Source organism: Talpa occidentalis, unplaced genomic scaffold, assembly GCF_014898055.3.
Source record: "Talpa occidentalis isolate TD23 unplaced genomic scaffold, MPIMG_talOcc4v2.1 talOcc4.7, whole genome shotgun sequence".
Classification (NCBI taxonomy): domain Eukaryota; kingdom Metazoa; phylum Chordata; class Mammalia; order Eulipotyphla; family Talpidae; genus Talpa; species Talpa occidentalis.
In genome coordinates this window covers 5,674,171-5,694,511 of record NW_023605083.1, presented here as the reverse complement: position 1 = coordinate 5,694,511, position 20,341 = coordinate 5,674,171, and the positions used below count along the sequence as shown (strand labels likewise).

The window sequence follows — 20,341 nt, the reverse complement described above, 5'->3', positions numbered from 1 at the left end:
TGTGAGCGTAGAGAGAGGACCACGTGAAGACATGGAAAGGGGGAAAGGCCTAGGGTTGAGTCTCCTGGCTCCATCCTGCTTCCTTCCTTAGTCTCTTCTCCAGCTTCTCCTCTTCCTGCTCAGCTCCACCCTCCCTTGGGTGGGGCAGGGAACCTCCCCCTTTCCTGGGGACCACCCTGTTGCAGCGCTACCATGGCGAAGGCCTGAGTTCGATCCAGCCAGGGAGCTGCCCACATGGCGCAGCAGACCTCCCCTGTCTCCCTGCTGCTCCCCTCAGCAGTGGATTTCCATAAAATTTGCTTGCTTGGCTCCCCACTCTGTCTCTGCTGACTCCTCTCACCCACCCCCACCTCTGGCTACTCCTCAGTTCTAAGCAAAAAAAGAAAAAAAGAAAACATGGAAAGGCAGCCATCTGCAGGTCAAGGAGAGAACTCAGAGGAAAACCAATCTGCTCACACCTTGATCTTGGACATGCAGCCTCCAGAATCAGGAGACACTAACCCCCCAGTTTGGGTCCTGACTAAGACACCAGCCCTGGGCTGAGATCTCCCACTTTCCTCCCGGGTCAGGCTAAGAAAGGAAACTGCATTCCTCAGTCCTGGTGGCAGGCAGAGGGGGACTAGTCCGACAGGAAAAGGCCTTGCCCTCTGTACCCCAGGCCCGGGGTGCCCTTGGTCCCCTCTGCTACCCCCAGCTGCTCCAGGAATGCCGGATGTGAAGGGGGCCCTGCACCAGCTGGTGTCCACCCAGTGTGGCCTCCCCCACTTCCTGGCAGCCCCTGGAGTGAGCAATTCCAAGCTCCACACATTCCAGGCCAGCCTCTGAGCTAGAGGAAGGGAGAACTTTCCCACAGTGCTCAGGGTGGAGGAAAGGCACATCTAAAACCAGCCTGGAAGGCCTGGAACCTTCCTGTCACAGGATGCACCCCCTCCGCCCCCAGCAGCTCTCCCAGGCCTCCCCTCTTGCCCAAAACACCCACAGCTGAGGGACTCCCCTCCCCTCCTGAGCGCTGCTATGTGCCAGGCGCAGGCCAGAGCCCCGCCCCAACCAGCTCACTCACTTTCCCAGGAATCCCACAGAGCTCAGATACCAACACGGCCAAAGTGCCAAAGTGCGCAGGGCTCCCGCCCTCCCCCATACCCCACCTGGCCTGAGGTCACCTGCCAGGTCAGCCTGGAAAGGGTGAACTAGGCCTGGGTGGGGGGAGGGAGGAAGAAGGGGCAGGGAGGATGCCACAGGTCAGGCAGCCAGAGCCCAGATGGCCTCCACCCAGTCCCGGCCTGGCAGCCCCCAGGGACCTGGTAACAGGAGGCCCTTTGTGGGCGGCAGGGCCCGGCCCAGGTGGCAGGACTTGGCCTGACTAAAGACCTGGTCCCTCCCTCCTGGCAGATTCCATGCAGGCAGAGATGCCTCCGGGGAGTCAAGGGGAAGGGTGGGGCGAGCCGAGTCCCCGCAAGTGGTCAGCTTCCAGGTGTCGGTGCCCACACCAGCCATCCTGCCACGTGGAGTTGTGCCCAAGGCCTGCCAGCCTTGGCAGGGACGGCAGGGCAGCTGCCCCCTCGGCCTCCTGAGACCAGGTCACAGGGAAGGAAGTTCAGGGTCCAGGACCAGGTTGTTCCTTCCCCAAGGGCACAAAGCCCCTTAACGCCCAGCCCGACCCCCACCCACCCCGAAGAATCAGCAGCCTCTTGATCTCATGCTCTAGAGCCCACATACCGCCTCCTGGCCTGCCCCAGCCCCTCCAGCCCCAGGCCAGGGTCCCCTCCCCACTTCAGGGCTTCTCAGTTGCTCTTCCAAACTGCTGGGTCTCGGCCTCCCTCCATGCCAGCTGCCAACCCTTTCTGAGCCCTCCTCTCTCTAGGACTCTTCATCCCTCAGGTCGCAGTGGCATCCATGGGATCAGCACCCTCCCCAGTACAGACCCAGCCCAAGCCCCCGGGTGATTCCTGTCCAGCACCCAGCCCAGCTGTGACTCATCACACCCTAGTCCTCATCTGTTTAACATCTGTCTCCACCAGACTGCCGGCAGCACAAAGGCAGAGACAATGCCTTGCTGTCTTGAAGCATCGTCAGCACTCAGATATTAAACATGTTTGTTGAATGAATAAGTGAGCTGGAAGAGATACCATAAACTTGCATATACGGCCAGTGAGAGCCTGAGGAATTTCCAGACGACTCTATAGGTCAGCTGTAAGGATGAAGCTATGTAACAACAGATCTTTACCCGGCATTGCGTGTCACAAAACCCTTAAGACACAGGAGGGGTTATCCCCATTTAACAGAGGCTCCGAAAGCTCTGATTCCTGAGGTCATGTTGCTAGAAAGTGGCAGAACCAGGAATGTGGTTCTGTGACCCAGGGTCCAAAGGCTCAGCAACAATATCCCTCTGAGAACAATTTTCTGATTTTTTCCTGTGCAACACAGAACCGTTTTCATCAAGGAAGAAGGCTAAGGGTAGCATTACAATGGTCTCTCGCAACGGCAGAAATGGGAACAGCACACAGAGCAGGGTTGCCGCACCGAACTCGGCCACTGGGTGTCAGCGTCCAGCTCCTGCTCCAGGCCACGCGGCCACCAGGGCTGCTCACCGTTATTGCAGTGCCGGATGCAGTCCTGCAGCACAGCCTGCCACTTGTCCTGCTCCGCTTCTGTCATCATGCAGAAGTAGTAGTGGCGCGCAGAAGGATGCCAGAGGATGAGTGGGAACTGGGTGGGGCACTTGAGGATGGGCGTGGTGCTCGATTTGGACGTGATCCCTGCAGAGACAGAGCCCGCTGACTTGCTGCCCTCTGTGCTCGCCGGCGGCCAGAGGTCAACAGGCAGCTGGTTCCGTGGCTGCTCTGAGGGGCAGGGCAGGCCCAGAGACGGCTGGCCTGTCCTGGGGGGCCGGTGGGTCCACAGAGAGCTGCCTCCCCTTTGCTGCTCTGTCCTCCACAGCCTGGCTAAGGAAACTGGGGACCCCCGGCATCCATTTAGACCCATTTCTTAGAACTAATGAGTTGGTATCCACACCCCTCCGGGTCAAGTTCTAAGCTCCAGAGCGAGTGAGTGAGTGAGACGCAAGGGACGCAGGGGCCAGGCTCAGGTCAGAGACCTGGCATTTCCTTCTTGGGCTTCCCTCCAAGTTCCAGCTGTGGAGGCCAAAGTGTGGTTTAAACATCCAGGTGGGGGAGGAGGGAGGTATGGGGGGGCCGAGGCGCACAAACTAACCAAAGGGATTTTTCTCTTGCTCTGTTTTGCCCACATGGATATTTGAGATCCAGCGAGATAAGTGGTCCCGGGCGGTGACCTTGCCACGGCTGTGAATGTGACAATGACAGTCCTGCTCTGCGCCCTGGCTCTGTGGGGTGCAGGCAGCCACTCGAGGAGCCACACAACACCCCAAGGTCAGTCCTCTTAGTGCCCTGCTTCATAATCCTAAAGAGCTGGGTGGAGGATGTGGGCTCCAGTGAGCCTTCCACCTCGGGTCCCCTTGGGGGAACCCCGCTGTGCCCCTGCAGGGTTCTGGGAGTCTCTGGAAGGGCAGAGGAAAACAGATGCCCAAAATAACTCTTCCCCCGTGCGATATTCACTCAACGGTGTAAAGTGGGTCACTGCGATTTCTCTTAGGTCTTGAGGACCCAGGGCGGTGGGAAGGGCAGAGAGAGTCCATTGCAGGCTGGTATTCAGAGGGCTCAGGAAGCAGGTGGGGGACTTAGGTGGGGTCCACGCTGGCCCAGCCCCCACCATGCCAGGCGGCCTGGGTGGGGCAAACCCCTCTCAGACCTTCCTAGGGGGCTGCTTGGAGTCAGTTCAGGTCCAGCCGGTCTCTCTGCAAACGTGTCGCCTGAGCTCTGGGATCAGGGCGCTCTCTCCCCTGGCCAAATCCCCCGGCCCACGCAGGGCACCTCAGCCTGGGATGGGTGATCTTTTACCTGGTAAGGAGTTGCCAACGAGCTCCAGGTATTGGTCCACGGAGGTGAGGATTTTGTAGCCTGCAGTGTTGATGACAGCACGAGGGGGCACCTGCCGCTCATAGGCCTGAGGGGAGGGCAAGAGAGACGGTCCCTGGGGGTAAAAGGTAGGCCAAGCCCAGATCCTGCCCCCAACCTGGCTCCAGGGCCCTGCTCCGTGATGCCTGCCCCAGGTGGGGAGGACAGAAGGGGAGGAGGGAGATGAGAAAGGACTTTGAGCGTCAGAGTGACCTGGACCCAGGCTCCAGGCTCAGTTCCTGCGCCATTGGGTACTGGTGAGAATGAGGTTCCTGGCCTCCTAGGCTTCAGCTTCCTCATCTAAAAAACCAGGGTGATAGGACCTCCCCTGGTGGCGCAGTGGTTGAGCACTGGGCTGCAAAACTGCCCCCAGCCTCTGCAGCGCCGGTTTAATCCCCAGCCGCCAGCGAGGGTCCCACATGGCGCACAGACCTCTCCTGTCTCGCCCGCTGCTCCCCTCAGCAGTGTATTTCGTCAGTCTGCCTGTTCTGTTCCCCACTATTTCTGGTGAATCCTCTCACCCTCCCGCGAATCTGACTGTACCCAGTGCTTGTGTAAATTAATTAATTTTTAAAAATCTTAAAAAAAAAAAAAAACCCAGGGTGATGACAGCTCTACTCACAGCCTGTGCGAGGACTGAGAGAGTCACATAAAGTGACTAGCACAGTGCCCAGCACAGTAAGCACCGCCGAGGCTTTGAATACCACTGTTATTGCCTCTGTTATCTGCAATTACCCTAGTACTGTGTTTATTACACACCAGGCTCTGTTCAAAGGGCGCTGCACGTTTCCTTCCATCAAATTCTCACAATCCATTGCCAATCACAAGGTCATAATGCTGGGACGGAGCCAACCTAGGGCATGAACTTGGCCTTTCTTTTTTTTTTTTTTTAAAGATTTATTTTATTTATGCACACAAGAACTGGGGTGTAGGCCAGAGGTGTGGGGGCTGAGAGGGTTCACCAGAGACAGAGTGGGGAACAGAACAGGCAGACTGACTGAAATACACTGCTGAGGGGAGCAGCGGGGAGACAGGAGAGGTCTGCTGCGCCATGTGGGTTAGTTCCCTGGCCGGGGATTGAACTCCTGCTGCAGTGGCTGCCGATAGCTTCATAGTGCTGAGACTTAACCCCTTGCACCACCAGGGAGGCCCTAAACCTGGCCTTTCAGCCTCCTGAACCCAGGGTCTTTGATCATTAACTGGAGCTGCCCAGCAGCCTCTTAGCTGAGGAGCACCACACAGCCGCCTTTGGAGGGGAGCTGGGTCTGGCCATTGCTTGCTGGGAAACGCGGCTGTAGTGGTTCATACAGCAGGGCTGCCATGCCGCGCCTTGCCACCAGGTGTCACTCGCCACCAGTTTCTTCAGAGTGGCTCAGCACCTCCAAGGCCGTGATTGGCAAAGGTGGTCCCTGATCACCATCCTCATCCTCACTGTGAATTGTTGGATGGAAACTGCAAACCCCCGACCCAAACCGGGGTTAGGCCCAGCCACCTGTTTTTAGCAAGTCCTCCAGGCAATTCTGACACAAGCTATTTTGAGAACCGCTGCCCTGGAGCGTCAGGTTGCTCCCGGTTTCGTTTCTCCAACATTAATTTGCCTTGAAACAGAGGCTCTCGGGCCTGTTTGGGCTGCTCTGGAGGATGCTGGGCACTGACCCTGGGTCTGTGGTTCCACCAAGCACAGCTTCCCCAAAGGCCCAAAGCAAAGATTAAGGAACAAGTCACCCCCTGCGGGCAGGGAGGTACAGTGGGGGAGTCGGAGGAAAAGGGCGGCCCTGCTCCCCAGGGGCAAGCTGGGGCTCCAGGAGCAGTGGGAAACCCAGCTGCAGTGGACGGGCTGGGGCCAGGGCCTTGGACATGGAGGGCTCAGGCAGGGGGCACGGGAGCTAGTGACCAACTAGGTGGTTTTGAAGCGATGGGCAAAGTGCAAGGTGACCCCGGAAGAGCTGGTGCCCGGCGGGTGAAGTGCCATCTAGAGAGGATACGAGGTTTGGGACGGTTGGGGAGATTCTGGTTCGGCCTAGGGAGATGCCGTGTTGGGGCTGAGGGTGGGGTCTGGAGTCTGGGGTTCAGGAGTGGGGGGCACCGGTGGGAACTAGCACAGAAGCAGGGGGCTGTGGAGAGGGTCGGGGGCCCGGGAGGAGGGGGGCCTCACCACTTTGTTCTCGTACAGCACCAGCCCGTAGTTGTGGGGCACGAGGCTGAAGCGGTTCCTCCACTTCTTGTTGTCCTCCTGGTACTGGAAGAGGTTCCCCGAGAAGATGATGCGTTCCTCCAGCGGCACCTGCGGGGGGGCCGGGCGGGGTGAGGGGTGGCCCTTGCTGCCCTGTCGGCGACAGCCCGGCCTGAGCGCCCCTGGAACACATGCTCCGGCCCCATGTCCTGAGTCCTCCTGAGGGCCTTCCAGGCAGTGCCACACCCATCTGGCATCGAGGAAAGGGAGGCTCTGGGCAGTGAAGGGCCTTCCCCGGGCTCCAGGGCTGGGGGGATGGCGGTGATGTCAGGGCTTGAGCCCAGGCAGGTACCACGATTCAGGGCCAGCAGGTGAGAGCCTTCCTCTCCAGCCGGCTCCAGGCTGGCCTGACCTGGGGGTAGGAGGGGGCAGCCATCCCCAGGGCGCTTCCTGAGTGGACAAGCATCGGGAAGCCTCAGGAAGGGACACTCAAGAGGTTGCAAGGGAACAGGCCTGCTCCATCTGCAAGGAGTCGGGGAGTCTAGTGTTCGGCTTCTAGAAGGTTCCATCTGTTCTATGATAAATGCGGTGTCTTTTGCGAAAGGAAACGCGTATCAAATGTGGTGAGAGCAGAAAGGATCATTCCAGGGGGCCAGGCCCTTCTGGCGGCCCTGCTGTGCTCTGGGTCTGCCTCTGCAGCTAGGGTCCGTGCGAGGGGCCCCTCCTAAGCTGCCCCCCAGGTCCTTCCGAGGGAGCCCCTTTCCCAGCAACCCCCTGCTACTCTTCAGGGGAAATGCCAAACACTCTTGGAAAAAGAGGGCCCATTGTACTGAAACAATAGGACCCGCAGACTGCTTCCGACCAGGGACAAAAATATTTACAGGAAAAGAAAATGGCTCCCCCAGCCCCCCCAGAGGGCAAAGCTGCTGCCCCTGGTGGTCTATATTTAGAGTGGAGCCTACTCTCAATCCAGCTCCCAAATCCCCGTCTTTTCCAGAAAGGAGCAGACGGAGCTCTTGACACCCTGGGCAGCCCCTCGTTTGCTGCCTCCACCCCGTGTGGGACAGGACCCCCACTCAGGACCCCCAGGCCAGTCTTCACAGCACCGGCCCCCGCACCCCCAGAGCCTGGGCAGCGTAGCGGGTGGTTGGCTGCGAGTCAGGTTTTATTTTTAAGACAAACCGCGTCGTGATTCCCTCTGAAAGGCCCTCGGGAAATGAAAGGGAACCCGCCAGCCCAGCCGGCAGAGTTTGCAGCCCGAAAGCCCTGGGACCGGCGCTGGGAAACTCTGGGGGTGGTGAGGGGTTGGGGGCAGAGGCCCAGTTCCCACAGTCAAGCCTTCTTTGCGGCCTCTTCTCCTGCACCCCAGGAGGGAGCCTGGACGCGAGGGAGTGCACCCTCGCAGCCTCCCTCCCAGCGTCTGGGGGTGATGCGGCCAGAATGGAGGGGGGGGCCCCCCCGGGCCCTGCCGGCACCTGGAGCTGCTTGTTAAATGCTCAGCCGTCAGCGCGGTGAGGACGACGCTGATCTCCCACCACAGGGCGGCATCCTCGCGCCTTAATATCAGACTCTGTTTCCTGGGTAGTACATCGGGCCAGGGCTCCCCGCTTTTCAGGGATGCGGGGTGATCTGACTCTCACACGCGACTTCACCCTGCGAGCACGACGGTGGCTCACGCTGGAGGAAGGCCCAGGTCCCCCACCAGCCTCCGTCTCGGGCCGTCCCGGCAGCTGCTGGTGACACGTCTTGCTAGAGAGGGACGCGGCCTCAGCTCTGCCCCCCGATGCCGCGAGCCGGGGCGGCCCCAGCTCCTGTCCAACCTCACGCGCGCCTGCCGAGCCCGGCCCCGTCTCCGGGCACCGCCGCCCCTGTCGTCGCGGGGTCAGGGTTAGGGCTGGGCTAGGGGTCCCCAATCAAAGGGGTGTGTGGTCTTGGGGAGACTCAGACACACACCTGACTCCCCTGCACCCCACGCAGGATCGGGGGGAGGTGGGAAGAGCCCTGAGCGGGGCACCTGGCTGGAGAGCTGGTGCCACCGGCCCTGCCACGTCCTGCACGGGCTCAGCCCCCCCGGGCTGCTGGCCCCTCTCCCACCAGGTCCCTGTGGGTCCCTGCCTGCCTTCACCCTGCCGGGGCCTTCACAGCGCCCCCTGTATGGTGTGAATGATTCCCCAGCAGCTCCCAGGCCCCAGGAGCCTGACAGTCCGCGTGACCCCGACGACGGGCCTGCCTCCCTCTCGGGCGCACGGGTGGGAAAGATTCCTCTCCAGTAAGACTGGGGGGCCCCACCCAGCCGGCAAGCAGCTCCCCCAGCCCCGGCCCACTCCCGCCGCTGAGAAGATGCCAGAGGGTGACAAACCAGCTCTGGGGGTGTCACTCCAACCCCCGCCCTTGGTCTCCTGGCCACCCCCACACTTTCAGTCACTTGATTTGGGGTGAGGGTGGGGAGACCTTGGAAGCACCCCAGCCCTCCCAGCCTGTGGTTTCTCAGGCTCTTCTCTGGTGCCGCCGCCTCCCCTGGGTCTGCTATGCCCACACCACCCCTTCCCAGAGTCCTGCCAGGACCTGATCCCCGTCCGGCCTTCGGGAGCCCAGGGCGCCCCCACCCTGCTTTCTTGGCCCGGGGTAACTCCTCTCTCTGGAGGCCACTTCACAGAGAAACAGGCTCAGTGAGGAAAACCCGCATGCCAGAGGTCACCCCGCAAGTCGGGGTTCACATCCTCCCCGACCCAGGCCCCTGGCCCGTGCCTGAGGCCTCACCACGCCCTGCCCGGGAGGCCCCACTAGTCAGCTGAGGAGACTGAGGCCGGACGTCTGCATCAGCTGCTCCGGCCGCCGGCTGAATGGAGGGTCAGCCAGAACTTCCCGCCTCTGCCCCGCTGCCGCAGCGCCCCACATGCTGGCGAGGGGGCCTGGAGAGAGCCAGCAGCCGGCGGGCAGTGAGGGGCGGGCAGCACGGAGCTGGCCTGAGCGCCGGCCCGGGGCCCGACCAACCTGGTCCAGACCCACTTCCCAAGAGCTCGGCCTGAGGGGTTCCCCAGAGGGGAGCTGGGCGGCTGCGCTGGGGCTCCAGTCAGGAGAAAGTAGCTCCAGGCTGCCGCTCGGCCCTCCAGGGCCCGCTCCCTTCCTCAACCCCCTCCCCTCTGCCACCCCATCCAGGCGGCAGGGGGTGACAGTCCCTGAAATGGAAAGACCAGCGCTGGGTCCACTGGGGCTCCCGCTGCACCCCCAGAGGGCGAGGACCGCCTCTCACACCCTGAGTGCCCAGGCCGAGGCCCTGCGCCTTCCACCTGGGCCCCTGACTTCCTCACCCCTCCCTGCCTCCCCACCGGGCCAAGCTCTCCTCCCGGGAGGCTTCCCTCTCCCCCTCTGGCCTGTGCTGACACCCCTTGCCCCCCACCCCGCTGCAGCCAGGCGGCTCAGCAAATATTTACAGGCAAACCCCATCCTGCCCCTGATAATGGGATGGCGACAGGTGGTGGTGCGGAGGTGTCAGCTGGCTCCCCAAGCACCCCGCTGGCTGCCCCCCACCCCCACATCCCCGAGGTGCGCAGGTCCCAAGTCCCAGGTGGGCCGGCTGGCGTCCCCAAAGCCCGCAGCCAGTGAGGCCTCCAGGGTGATCCAGAGCCCGTGGAGGGTCTGAGCTGGGGGAGGGAGCCCCCACCGTGGGCGCAGGCCCCAACATCACCCCCGGGTTGGCCTCCTGCTCAGGAGCTGGGGGGGGGGCGCCAGGCCAGCAAGGGGAAACTGAGGCTGAGAGAAGGGCCATTCCTCAGGCCGGGCCGCGTGGCGTGCGGGGCCCAGAGCCCACCCCGACCCCACCTTCGCTCTCACCTTGCGCCAGAGCAGCTGGGCCTGCGGCCCCCCGGTGCCCTCGATCTCGTGCCGCATGCTGTTGAAGAGGGCGACGCCATACTGGTCCTCATAGAAGCGGAGGAACTCCTTCAGGATCTTCCCGGTTCTCTCTGACAGGTCAGGACAAACGGGACGTGAGCGTGAGGCTGCCCACCTCAGCGAAGCCCCACTCCCCGCCTGCAGAGCTGCGCACCTGCTCCCCCCATAGCAGGCTCCTCCTGGGCGCACCTGGGGACCCCAGGCAGGACACGCAGGAGCACCCGGGGTGGGGCGGGGCAGGCCCCCGGGGCTGTGCCAGGGCTGGGAATCGGGGCCGCCTTTCTGGAGGGAGCTGGCAGCTGGCCCTTGGGGCACAGTGCTCTGTCTGCGGGGGCACCGGGGCCAGGTCAGGCCTGGCAGAGCCATGCCAAAGCCTGCCTGTCCTGCACCCGAACGAGTGCCCACGGGTGCCCACGTTCTGCTTGGAGCAGAACCCCAGACTGAGGCCGCGTGGGCTGGTGACTGGGAACCTGCGAGGCCGTAGGGGTGTTGGCCGTAGGGGGGTTGGCACGCGCCCCGCTGTGGCCCTCACGCCGCAAGCAGCTCACACGAGAGCCACAGACACAAAGGCCCGGAGGACACCCCCAGGTACCGTCCATGTGTGTGCGGGCCGGGACAACCCCCTTCCAGCTCACGGCACCAGGAGGATGGCGGGATGGACGGGTGCAGGCCCCCCCGGGGATGGTGCACCCCGCTATGCTAAACCCTAAAGAAAACCGGGTTCCAGACTCGCACGCTGAATCTCACCCCCCAGGGACTCCCGTGTGTGCGCACGAATGATGTGTGCGCGGAAACCACGCGGGAAAGGGCTGGCCCGGAGCACCCCCAGCCGGCCGGAGCACCCCAGAACACGAAGGGTGGGCCCTCTGGGCATAGTGCGTTTCATTTTCTGCATTATTCACGTTTAGAGCATTTGAATTATCTCACGAGCATGCGTCTCTTCACCGTAAAAAAATAAACATTCTAAAATTAACTCGCCCGCCAGGGTGAGGACGCTCAGCTCTCACCAGCTGTTTGCGCCTCTGCAAAGGCGGTTTCTGAGCAGAGGTGAGGGCTCGGCTCCCTCAGGCCAGCACAGCACAGACACCCGGCATCACACCAGTGACAGACGGAGAAACTGAGGCCCGGAGAGGGTCCTGACCCACGACGAGGGGCCGCTCCTCGGGAGAGACTTCCTGGCCCCAGGAAGCCCCGTTTGCTCTGGCCCGCAGCTGCTCCCTCTCTGGGCCTCAGTTTCCCCGCACGCTGAGAGGACGGAGCTCAGCGATGGACAGGCCCTGCCAGCTCTGACAGTCTTGGACTCCAGTTTCCAAAGCCCTGGACCGTTGTCAAAGGAGAAGGGGCAGATGGGGCGCTGTCCCCGCCCTCCCACTCCCCCCAAGGGTGGTCTCTGCACACGGAGGGCACCCAGCGCGCACAGCATTTCACTTAATTTTCTGATAGTTCCGTGAAGAAGGGCTGCACGATCCCCCTTTTACACCAGAGGAAAATGACAGCCAGAGAGGTTCAGTCATGGCACGAGGTCACACAGCAGCAGGCGGCGGAGCTGGGGCGCAGCCAGGAGGTGGCAGCCGGGAGAAGGGCTGAAGCCGTCAGCTGCAGGGCATGCTAGGCCCCCGCCGCCACTCCCTCCACGGCCCCGGGCGGTTCAGCCCCTGGGCCCCTCTGCGCAGACCCTGCCTGTGCTGCTCCCCTTCCCAGGAGTGAGGTCATGTCTGTCCAGATTCCTATTTGGGGGGAGTAAGGGGGAACAAATGAGGAATTTGCTTTGAATGCCTATTTAAAAAAAAAATCAACTATACACAACCAGAAATCTCTCAACGACCACGGGGATCCTTTTGGAAAATGAGGAGGCAGGACGGGGTGCGTCAGGAGAGATGGGGGGTGAGCTGGGGCCAGATAACGAAAACAGGGTGATAGAGGACACCATGGATGGCTCTGTGGCCACCATCGTAACCGCCTCCACGCACCGAGGGCCGGCCCCAGCCCGCGCCGGGCAAGTCTCCAATGCACGAGCCCAAAAAACCTTCGTGAAAACCCTCGGGACCCAGCACTGTGGTTTTCCCCATCTTAGGGAGGAGGCTCGTGGGCCCAGGGCTGGGGAGCCAGGTTCCCAGTCACCAGCCCACGCGGCCTCAGTCTGGGGTTCTGCTCCAAGCAGAACGTGGGCACCCATGGGCACTCGTTCGGGTGTAGGACGGGCAGGCTTCGGCATGGCTCTGCCAGGCCTGACCTGGCCCTGGTGCCCCGCTCAGACAGAGCACTGTGCCCCAAGGGCCAGAATCTGCTGCCCTGGCCCTCGGGAGCCAGGCCAGGAGGAAGCTGCCATCCTGTGCGAGCACTTGCACCTGGGCCTGCCTGCCCCGCAGCCTGCTCTCGGCCGCCCGGTCAGCGAAGTCCACACCCGGTGTCCAGGCAGGGAGCAGAGCATCCTCGGGAGTGGGCGCGGGGGAGGAGGAAGCCTGGGCGAGGCCCGAGGCCCGGCAGGAGAGGGCCCCTGGCACCGTCCCATCGGGGCTATGAGGCCAAAGTCTGGCTGAGCTGCGGGTCCAAGAGGAAGTTAGGGGAGGCTGAAGGCATGAGAACCCCGGCAAGGTGACCCAGTCGGAAGCAGAAGATGAGGAGGAGGCTGACGGGCCTGAATGAGGCATGAGGGCATAGGCTCGGGCGCAGGCGGGGGCCGGGATGAAAGCCGTTCTGGCCCTCTCACGTTGGGGTGCAGACCAGGGTCCAGGAGCCGAGGCACGAAGGACTGGGGGTGCAGTAACCCAGCGGAGGAGCAGGTGCTGGCAGGAACCTGGGGAGCACCTCACTGAATGGAGTAGGAAAAGACCAGGTAGCCCCATTTGCCTGGCACCCTGAAACTGGACTCCCGCACCCCAGTTGCAATTACAGGTGTGCCTTGCCACGCAGACTAAGGGCTGCAGAGACCTGGGCCCGTCTTTCGGCAAACGCTCTGCCGGCTAAAATTCCAGAACAGAACGAGTCAGGCAGCGTGGGGTCTCCCTCTGGCCGGCCTCGCTCTCCCAGCTCGGGGGCCACCGGTTGGGAGGGGAGGGATGCTGGCATCTGGGCTGGCTGCAGCCCCAAGTGGGCAGCCGCCTCGCTTTGCTCACCACGTGGCGCGGCTCCTGAGCGCCCGCTCTGCAGAGGCCCCCAGGACAGGGACGCTCCAGCCCGGGCGTGGGGGTGGCACCTCCAGGGGTTCGGAATTAAGAGGAGGGTCCCGGGCAGCACCCAGAACTGGTTATGCTCAGCCTAATCTTGGCAGCAGAGGCAGAGCTGGCAGGGGGAACAGGCCACGGATGGCCTCTTGGCAGAGGTCGGCCCGAGCACATTCTTGAGTGATGTCCTAAGACAGCCTGGGAGGGCCGCCACGTGCTTGGCACGCAGGAAGCGGCACTGGCGGGCAGAGGGTGGGGAACGGAAAGGAGCCTAGGTGTGGGGGCTCCGGAGAGGCGGGCAGGGAGGGGGTCCCCAAAGGGCTCACGGGGAGAAGCCCTGCTCAGGGAGACCCGGCGGCCTCTGGCCGATCGCGTCTGGAGCACCCAGGCAGGCCCTCAGGCTGGCAAAGGCTGGACCGGGCCTCCATGGCCCCCCCCTAGACCTCCTCATGCTCAGCCCCCTCGCCTCGGCCCCCCACAGCCCCCTCCCTGCAGGCACTGCTCAGCACCCCTTGCCCTTCTTGCCACCCGGCCGAGGCTATCTCCCCGCAGCTGCCAGAGATTTTCCAACTGAAATTCCTGTGCCCCCCCAACCTGGTGTCTGTGGGTGGTCCTGGGGCTCTCTAGTCTGCACCTGCCCCCCAGCTCCTCCTGCCTCCTCACCCGCCTCTGAGACATCACACCACCAAGGGACTGTGAGCCACAGAGTATGAGGGTTCTCCTGGGGTCCCACAGCCGGTGGGGGGACGTCAGTCTGACCCCTGCTGACCCTGGCTCTGCCCCTGGGCCTCCCTCCCTCCAGAGGGTGGGGAAGTGGGGGTGCGGCCCCAGGGGCTCGAACATGGGCTGAACATGGGCTGCCGGGCCTGGGGGAGCTCCCACCCTCCAGCCCCAGGCGAGGCCGCAGGACACGGGCGCAGCCCCAGCCCGCAAGCTGCTCAGAGCTCGGCTCCTCCTCTGCCGAAAGGGCCCAACAGGAGCCGCGGCTGCGCTAGGCCAGGCAGCGGCAGGCGCGGGCTCAGGAGCCCCCGGCCACGGTGGCGCTCAGCTCGCGGCGACGCTTAGGAAAGTGGCGCTCCCGTGGGCAGCTGTAACGCCCATAGTTTGGGAAAAAAATCCAATAACAACTTAAAAAAAACCAAAGGAGCAGAGTAAGAATCACAGGATGACAGGCCGCTCGGGGAGGCCTCCCGCAGGCCTCCCGCAGCCCACGGCGAGGCCGAGGCCAGGGGAGGGGGTCGGAGGTGGGGCCGCAGCACCAGGGACGGCCCCGGCCTCCGCGGGCCTCCCTCGGGCACGTCTTGGCCTCGGAGGGTGCCCAGAGCCAGCCGCAGCCCTTGGCGCCCCTCCCGCAGGGTTGGGGGCTGGACCCTGCGCTCCGGGCAGACAGCCCCGAGGGAAGGCAGGTGAGGAAACCCTTTCCACACAAGCAAGGCGGGACCAGCAAGACCACAGGCTCTCGGGGTCACTTCCCTCATCAGCCAGCAAAACCTACTGAATACCTACATGGGGGTGTCGCAGGAAGGGGGGGTCCCCCCATTCCCCTCTTAGCCGGAGAGGGCCACCGAGAGTGCTGGGGGTGGAGCTGCGTGATCCAATCGTGACCCCAGGGACCCAGGTGGGGCCTCTGCCTCCAGGCAGTGAGGATGCTGGGCTCCCCGCGGTCCTGAGGAGGGCACCTCCCCACGAATGGGCACACACGCTTGCACATGAGTGTGCACACACACACGTGTGCACACAGTCCTGGGTTTGCCTTCGAGCCAAAGTAGGGGTCTTGTGTCTCTGTCTCTGGATCTTGGAGAGGTTCTGCCCCCTGACAGCTGGGGCCTCATCTCTACGGGCCGCCTCCTCGGGACTGACAGAGGTGACCCAGACGTCCCCCCGCCCTCCAGTCCTTCTAACTGCACCCAGAACTCCCAGTGCTTATCCCTGTGTCTGTCCACTGAACCCCATCGCTCATTCAGACCCAAGAGCTACTGGGTTTACCCCAATTACACATAAGGAAACTGAGGCTCGGGGAGGCCCAGGACCCGCTCAGAGACACAGCTGCAAAGGAAAAGTGGCTTCACACCTGGCTGCTCCCACGGCCACAGAAGCTTCTGCTCCGTGACACTGCACCCCACGCTGTATCCCCTCGGCCTCTCACGCTGCACACAGCAGTTTCCAAAGCCCTGGCTCACCCACCGCCCCTGCTGGTCTTCGCCTGGCCCAGGAGGCCGCCCAAGCCGGCTTCACTATCCCCATTTACAGCTGAGGCTCAGCAAGGTGTCGTGACAGCCCTGAGGTCACAGGATTGGGACAGTCAGAGCCAGGGTGAAGGGTCTTCAGCCTCTCACCCCCTTCCAGTCGGAGCTGCCAGGGACCCGCCACACCCACCGGACCTTACTCACCCCACTTCTCTGAGCCTCAATTTTCCTACCTGGGAAATGGGTGGGTGGGTCCCTGTCGGCTCAGCAGATCTAAAATCTCAAACGATGATCTAAGCAGGGCTGCCCGGGCCCCGGAGCTGACCGGATGCTGGGCTCGGCCCCTCCCCTGAGCCACTGGTGAGTCAGCTCCCCGGGCTGAGCAGACCCCCTGGGGCTGGACAGAGGGATGGGGCAGGCGGCACCACCCCCACCCCCACCCCCACCAGGCACACGGGCTCTGGGGTCAAGCGCCAGCTCTGCCACCCACCAGGTGTGGCCTTGGCCAAGGCACTTCCCCTCTCTGAGTCTCAATTTCCTCTCCAGCCAGAGCACAGCAGTTTCTGCCCGACTGGATTACAAGAAGATCAATGAGCTAGAGCGTCAAGCACTGGCAAGGAGAAGGCCCAGCACTATCGGGCATCTCCATGGCTCCTCCAACCCAAGGAAAGGGCCTTGAAACAGAGGCCCAGCACCCCCGGGACTTGCGAGCCCAGCGGCCAAGACAGCCGGAAGGACACTGGTCTCTGATTTTCCAGACCGTTAAGTATCACGCTACTTCCTGCACTGGCATCCCCTCCCCCTGCACCCCTTCCACTCAAGTTCAGACAGCAGGGGCTGAAGGACAGGGTGGCCCCACGGTGACCTGAAGTCCCCTGGAGACTCTGGGGGGCTGGAAGCCTGGGCCCATTGTGCAGATGGGGAAACTGAGGCTCTGCGAGGAGAAGGGCCTTGCTGAGCTGAGGATGGGAGGAAGGTGTGCAGGGGTTCTCAGATAATGGATCTGGAAAGGGAGACCCCAGAGGGCCTCCAATACTGGGTTAAAGAGCTTCCTGGCCCTCCCCAACCCAGCACAGCCACACCCGGATCATGCGGCCCGCCCCGCGCCCCCCCCCCACCCCCGCCCCAGTCCTAGGCTCACCCCTGGGGCAGGCAGGTGGCTTAGGTGTGGGCAGAATGTTTCAGATGAAGAAACTAAGACCCAGAGAGCTGAGGCCCCCTGGCAAGCCCATCCACAAAGGAGCAGCTGAGACAAGACTGGAGCCCAAGTCTGGAACCCCCCCACCATGCCCATGGGGGGGAAACCCCGTCAGGGGTGGGCCCCAGCCTCATGTCAGCCTTGGGGGCTTCATGCTGGGCCCAGCCTGGTTAGGCAGGTGCTGAGGGCACCGTGCCAGGCCAGCTCCCAGCTTGTCCGGTCCCTCCAGTGGGCTCCAGGGACACGCCCCTCTCACGAGGCCCCGCCGGGTTTCAGGGCTGAGAGATTTGCAGACTGAAACCAAGTAGGCAGCACCCTGTAGGGTGGGGCAGGCCCGGAACCTGCCTGCCCAGTTCCCGAGCAGTGGAGGAGCAGACCCGGGTGGGGAGGTGGGGCGGGAGGCAGCCGGGACACCAACCCCACCCAGCCCAGAGCCAAAGAACAGCAGAGGCAATGAGGCAGGACTCAGTTGCCCTTGTCTGGTGGAGCCGTCAAAGGACCCCCATCTCCATCATGTGCCTGGGAGAGCAGAGAAAGTTTGAGGTCCAGAGAGGTGGTGACACCACTGTAGGGTCACACAGCACGTCCGCATGGACAGAACTGGCTTGGCCTGCCGGGCCCCCAGGGCCTCCCTAGCTCGCTCAGGGCCTGTCGGCTTTCCCACCCCGTATCACTATTAACAAAATGGCAACAGCTCAGTGTCCCCGGATGGGGCTACATGTGTGCATGCATTATGTCCTGCACGGTCCCCACTTTACAGAGGGAGACACCGAGACTCGGAGAGGTTAAGTGACACTCTGGGGACTCACAGCTGGTCAAGGAAGCAGACCCAAGACAGTCTGACTCTAACCAAGAACCAGATTTTGGGCAAATCCTTCACAGCACCTTCCCAACGGCCAGGCTTTGGGACAGTCAAGCAGCATAGCCCCGTGGGTGGCCGCCATCGGAAAAGCTGACACGGATCCCACTTGGGACCTGTAATCAGGGGGGGAGCTGGGAGGGGGGTAATGATAGGCTCCCACCAGCGGGGAAGGGGACTGGCAGCCCGCCCCGAGAGCCTGAGAGAACAGCAGGCATCCTGCGGAGTCGAACCTGGAGGGCTGGGGCAGCTGAGTGCCCCTCTGGCCAGCCTCTATCCAGACAGGGGGACACAGAGCAAGGACTGACCCAGGGTCACCCCACGAGCACCCCTTGCTCAGAGCACAGGTCTGGCAATGGCAGGTCCCAGGACCCCACCCCTGGCCGCAGAGGCAGCCCGCCTGGCAGTGCCCCTCCCTCTGGGCAAGGCCATCGGGATGAGCTGGGCAGCCGAGCTGATCAGGGGCTAGCACGGTTCAGCTCAGACGAGCCCTCTGGATGCCTGCCTCAGTCGCCCAATTTCTACCACTCTGCTCCGGGCTCCCTCTGGGTCTTCCCACGCACAATCTCCACAGGCATCTTTTTGTTACAAACTCTCAGCCCGAACCTCCCAGCTCAAAATCCTTCGGGTGCCCACTCACTTTGGGGAAAAGACAGAGGCCCCCAGAGTGCCCCAGGTCCCTGGGGCGCCTCCCCACCCCAGGGTACAGCACGCTGAGCCTGCCTCCGCAGCACATCCCCCCACCCAGGCAGTGCTCGGGCTGGGAGGAGCCCCCCTCACTCCCACAGGCCCCTGATCGCACCACCAATAAAGGCTGCTCCTGTCTGACGCCCCCAAACACCACCCACTACATCGGGGACGGGGACAGGCATGTAGAAGGAAGGGGAAGGAAACCCAGGCCAGAGGCCGTGATCCCGGCAGGGCCGCCCCAGCAGGGAGCCCCACTCCCACTGAACAATAAACCCACACACACCTCAGAGATTTCTCACCAAAGAAAGGGAGACTGCCCCTCCCAGGGCCGGGCCAGGTCCCGGGATGAGAACGTGTCTCCTTCTTCCTGGAGAAGGTGGATGCCACCCACAGGGCTCCCTCCCTGCTAACCTCAGGTGCCCCCAGGACCTTTGGCTGGGCCGCTTGCTCCCTGGGGCCAGTTATTAATAAGGAAACTTCTCCCCACAAATGCAGCAGCCACAGCATGTCAGGCCCGATAATGACAGCCACCTGACCCTGTGTCCAGCTCTGTGCCAGGGCCTTTATGTGGGCGATCAAAACAGCCCCCCCAGGACAACCCGCCATTACCCCGTGACAGAGGAGGACTCAAAGTGTGGGGGTGAGGACCTGCCAGCGTCACACAGCTGCTCAGGCACCCTGCTGGCTGGTGATCCCAGCGCTGACCACACAGCACACCGTGCAGGGAGGGGGGCGCGGGCATCACCGCGTCCAAGGTCAGCAGCGGTAGAGTGCAAGAGCCAGGAGCCAAGCTGGGCCTTGAACCAGACTCCCGGGGCTGTGGGCTTACCCACCACCCGATCTCAGCCTCCACTGGGGTTCTGGGGCCTGCAGACCCACCCTGGCCCCTTCCCACCAGCTCAGGCACCTCCACCCCTCACCCAGGCTGTGCCCTGGGGCCGGAGTTGGAAATCTTAACCAGACTTCCAGGCCCTATTCAAGCATCTAGTCCATCAGGACACTTTACAGTTGTCCATTTGCATATAATTATCATAATAATCGGGGCATGAGTCAATGCTTGTAACACTTAGCACCCTGCCAGGCCGCTCCTAGAGTGTTAGCAATTATCATCAACATTCTTTCCTTTACCCCTCCCAGATTCATTGTTAAACCCCTCCGGTGGCTGAGGAGCCGAGCTCGGAGAGGCCAAGTGGCCCGCCCAGCTTCACCCAGGTAAGAGCAAAGCCAGGGTGTGAGCCCCCGGGGGGCCTCCATCCCGCCCTACCCCAGCACCTAGAACTGTGGACATTCCCCACCCAGCCGGCAGAGCAGCGGGGCAGAGCCACCTCTTGTTCACGTCTGCATCCCCGGCGGCCAGCACAGAGAGGAGGGCGGCCCAGAGGCAGCCTGAAACCAGAACAGACCCTGGGCTAGAACCGCCGGCCGGGCCTCCGTTTCCTCGTCTGTAAAATGGACGGACTATCGTGGTCCTCCCCACCTAACTCTGGTGCCCGAGGGTCCTGGGGAAATGTTGGCTTTTGTTGTCAGTGGGGAGGGGTGTACAGGGGTGTACAGGGGTATGTGTCTGCTACCTTAACCTTTGGTGCCGGCAGCACCCCAGCCCTGAGGGACCCTCATTAATGGGTCGGCCACGTACTCTGGCACCAGGCTGTGGGCTGGGAAGGGTGCAGAGGTCAAGGCCTCCCTCTCCATTAGGCAGATGGAGGAAAGGGCCTGGGGGCGGGAGAGCAGCTGGGGCCCATGGTCGTCAGAGGCCCAGCCCCTCGTGAGCCCAGCTTGCAGAAAAAGGAGTCAGAGGACTTCAGGACCCCGACGGGCAAGCTGGCTCGGGTCTTGGGGTGTCTTGGGGTCTCCCAGCGCCAGCCCTTGGCCTGGCCATCGCCCCTCCTGCTCCCCTCCTTTTCCTCAGGGGGCCGCCTGCTCAGGGCCCCCACCCACACCAGAGTCAGAGCCAGCAGCCTCCACCACACAGCTCACATCTCCTGGGAACCCCCTCAATCACTGCAGCCTGGGAAGGGTCGCCCACCAGCCCCCACAGACAGGCACCCCACTCCTGCCTGACCCGGATGGGTGCTCCACAAGCAGGCGCTACGGGAACCACCCAGGGGGAGGGGTCATCCAGGCTCGGAGGCCCAGATGGCCCAGGAGGCCGCCAGGGGCCTGGGAAGGAGGCCGAGGAGGGCAGAGGCTGGCTGGGTCTCCCCAT

At 62.9% G+C, this 20,341-nt stretch overlaps 1 protein-coding gene across 1 annotated transcript in view; it reads right to left on the bottom strand.

Moving 5' to 3' along the window:
• NIBAN2 (niban apoptosis regulator 2) overlaps positions 1 to 20,341 on the bottom strand; it is a 45,006-nt gene that overhangs the window by 6,759 nt on the left and 17,906 nt on the right. Inside the window, exons 2-5 of the mRNA XM_037492863.2 lie at positions 9,979 to 10,109; positions 6,127 to 6,255; positions 3,915 to 4,020; positions 2,589 to 2,756 (exon numbers count right to left, since the gene is read on the bottom strand). Coding sequence (XP_037348760.1) covers positions 2,589 to 2,756; positions 3,915 to 4,020; positions 6,127 to 6,255; positions 9,979 to 10,109 — 534 coding nt within the window. The remainder of the gene's footprint in view (positions 1 to 2,588; positions 2,757 to 3,914; positions 4,021 to 6,126; positions 6,256 to 9,978; positions 10,110 to 20,341) is intronic.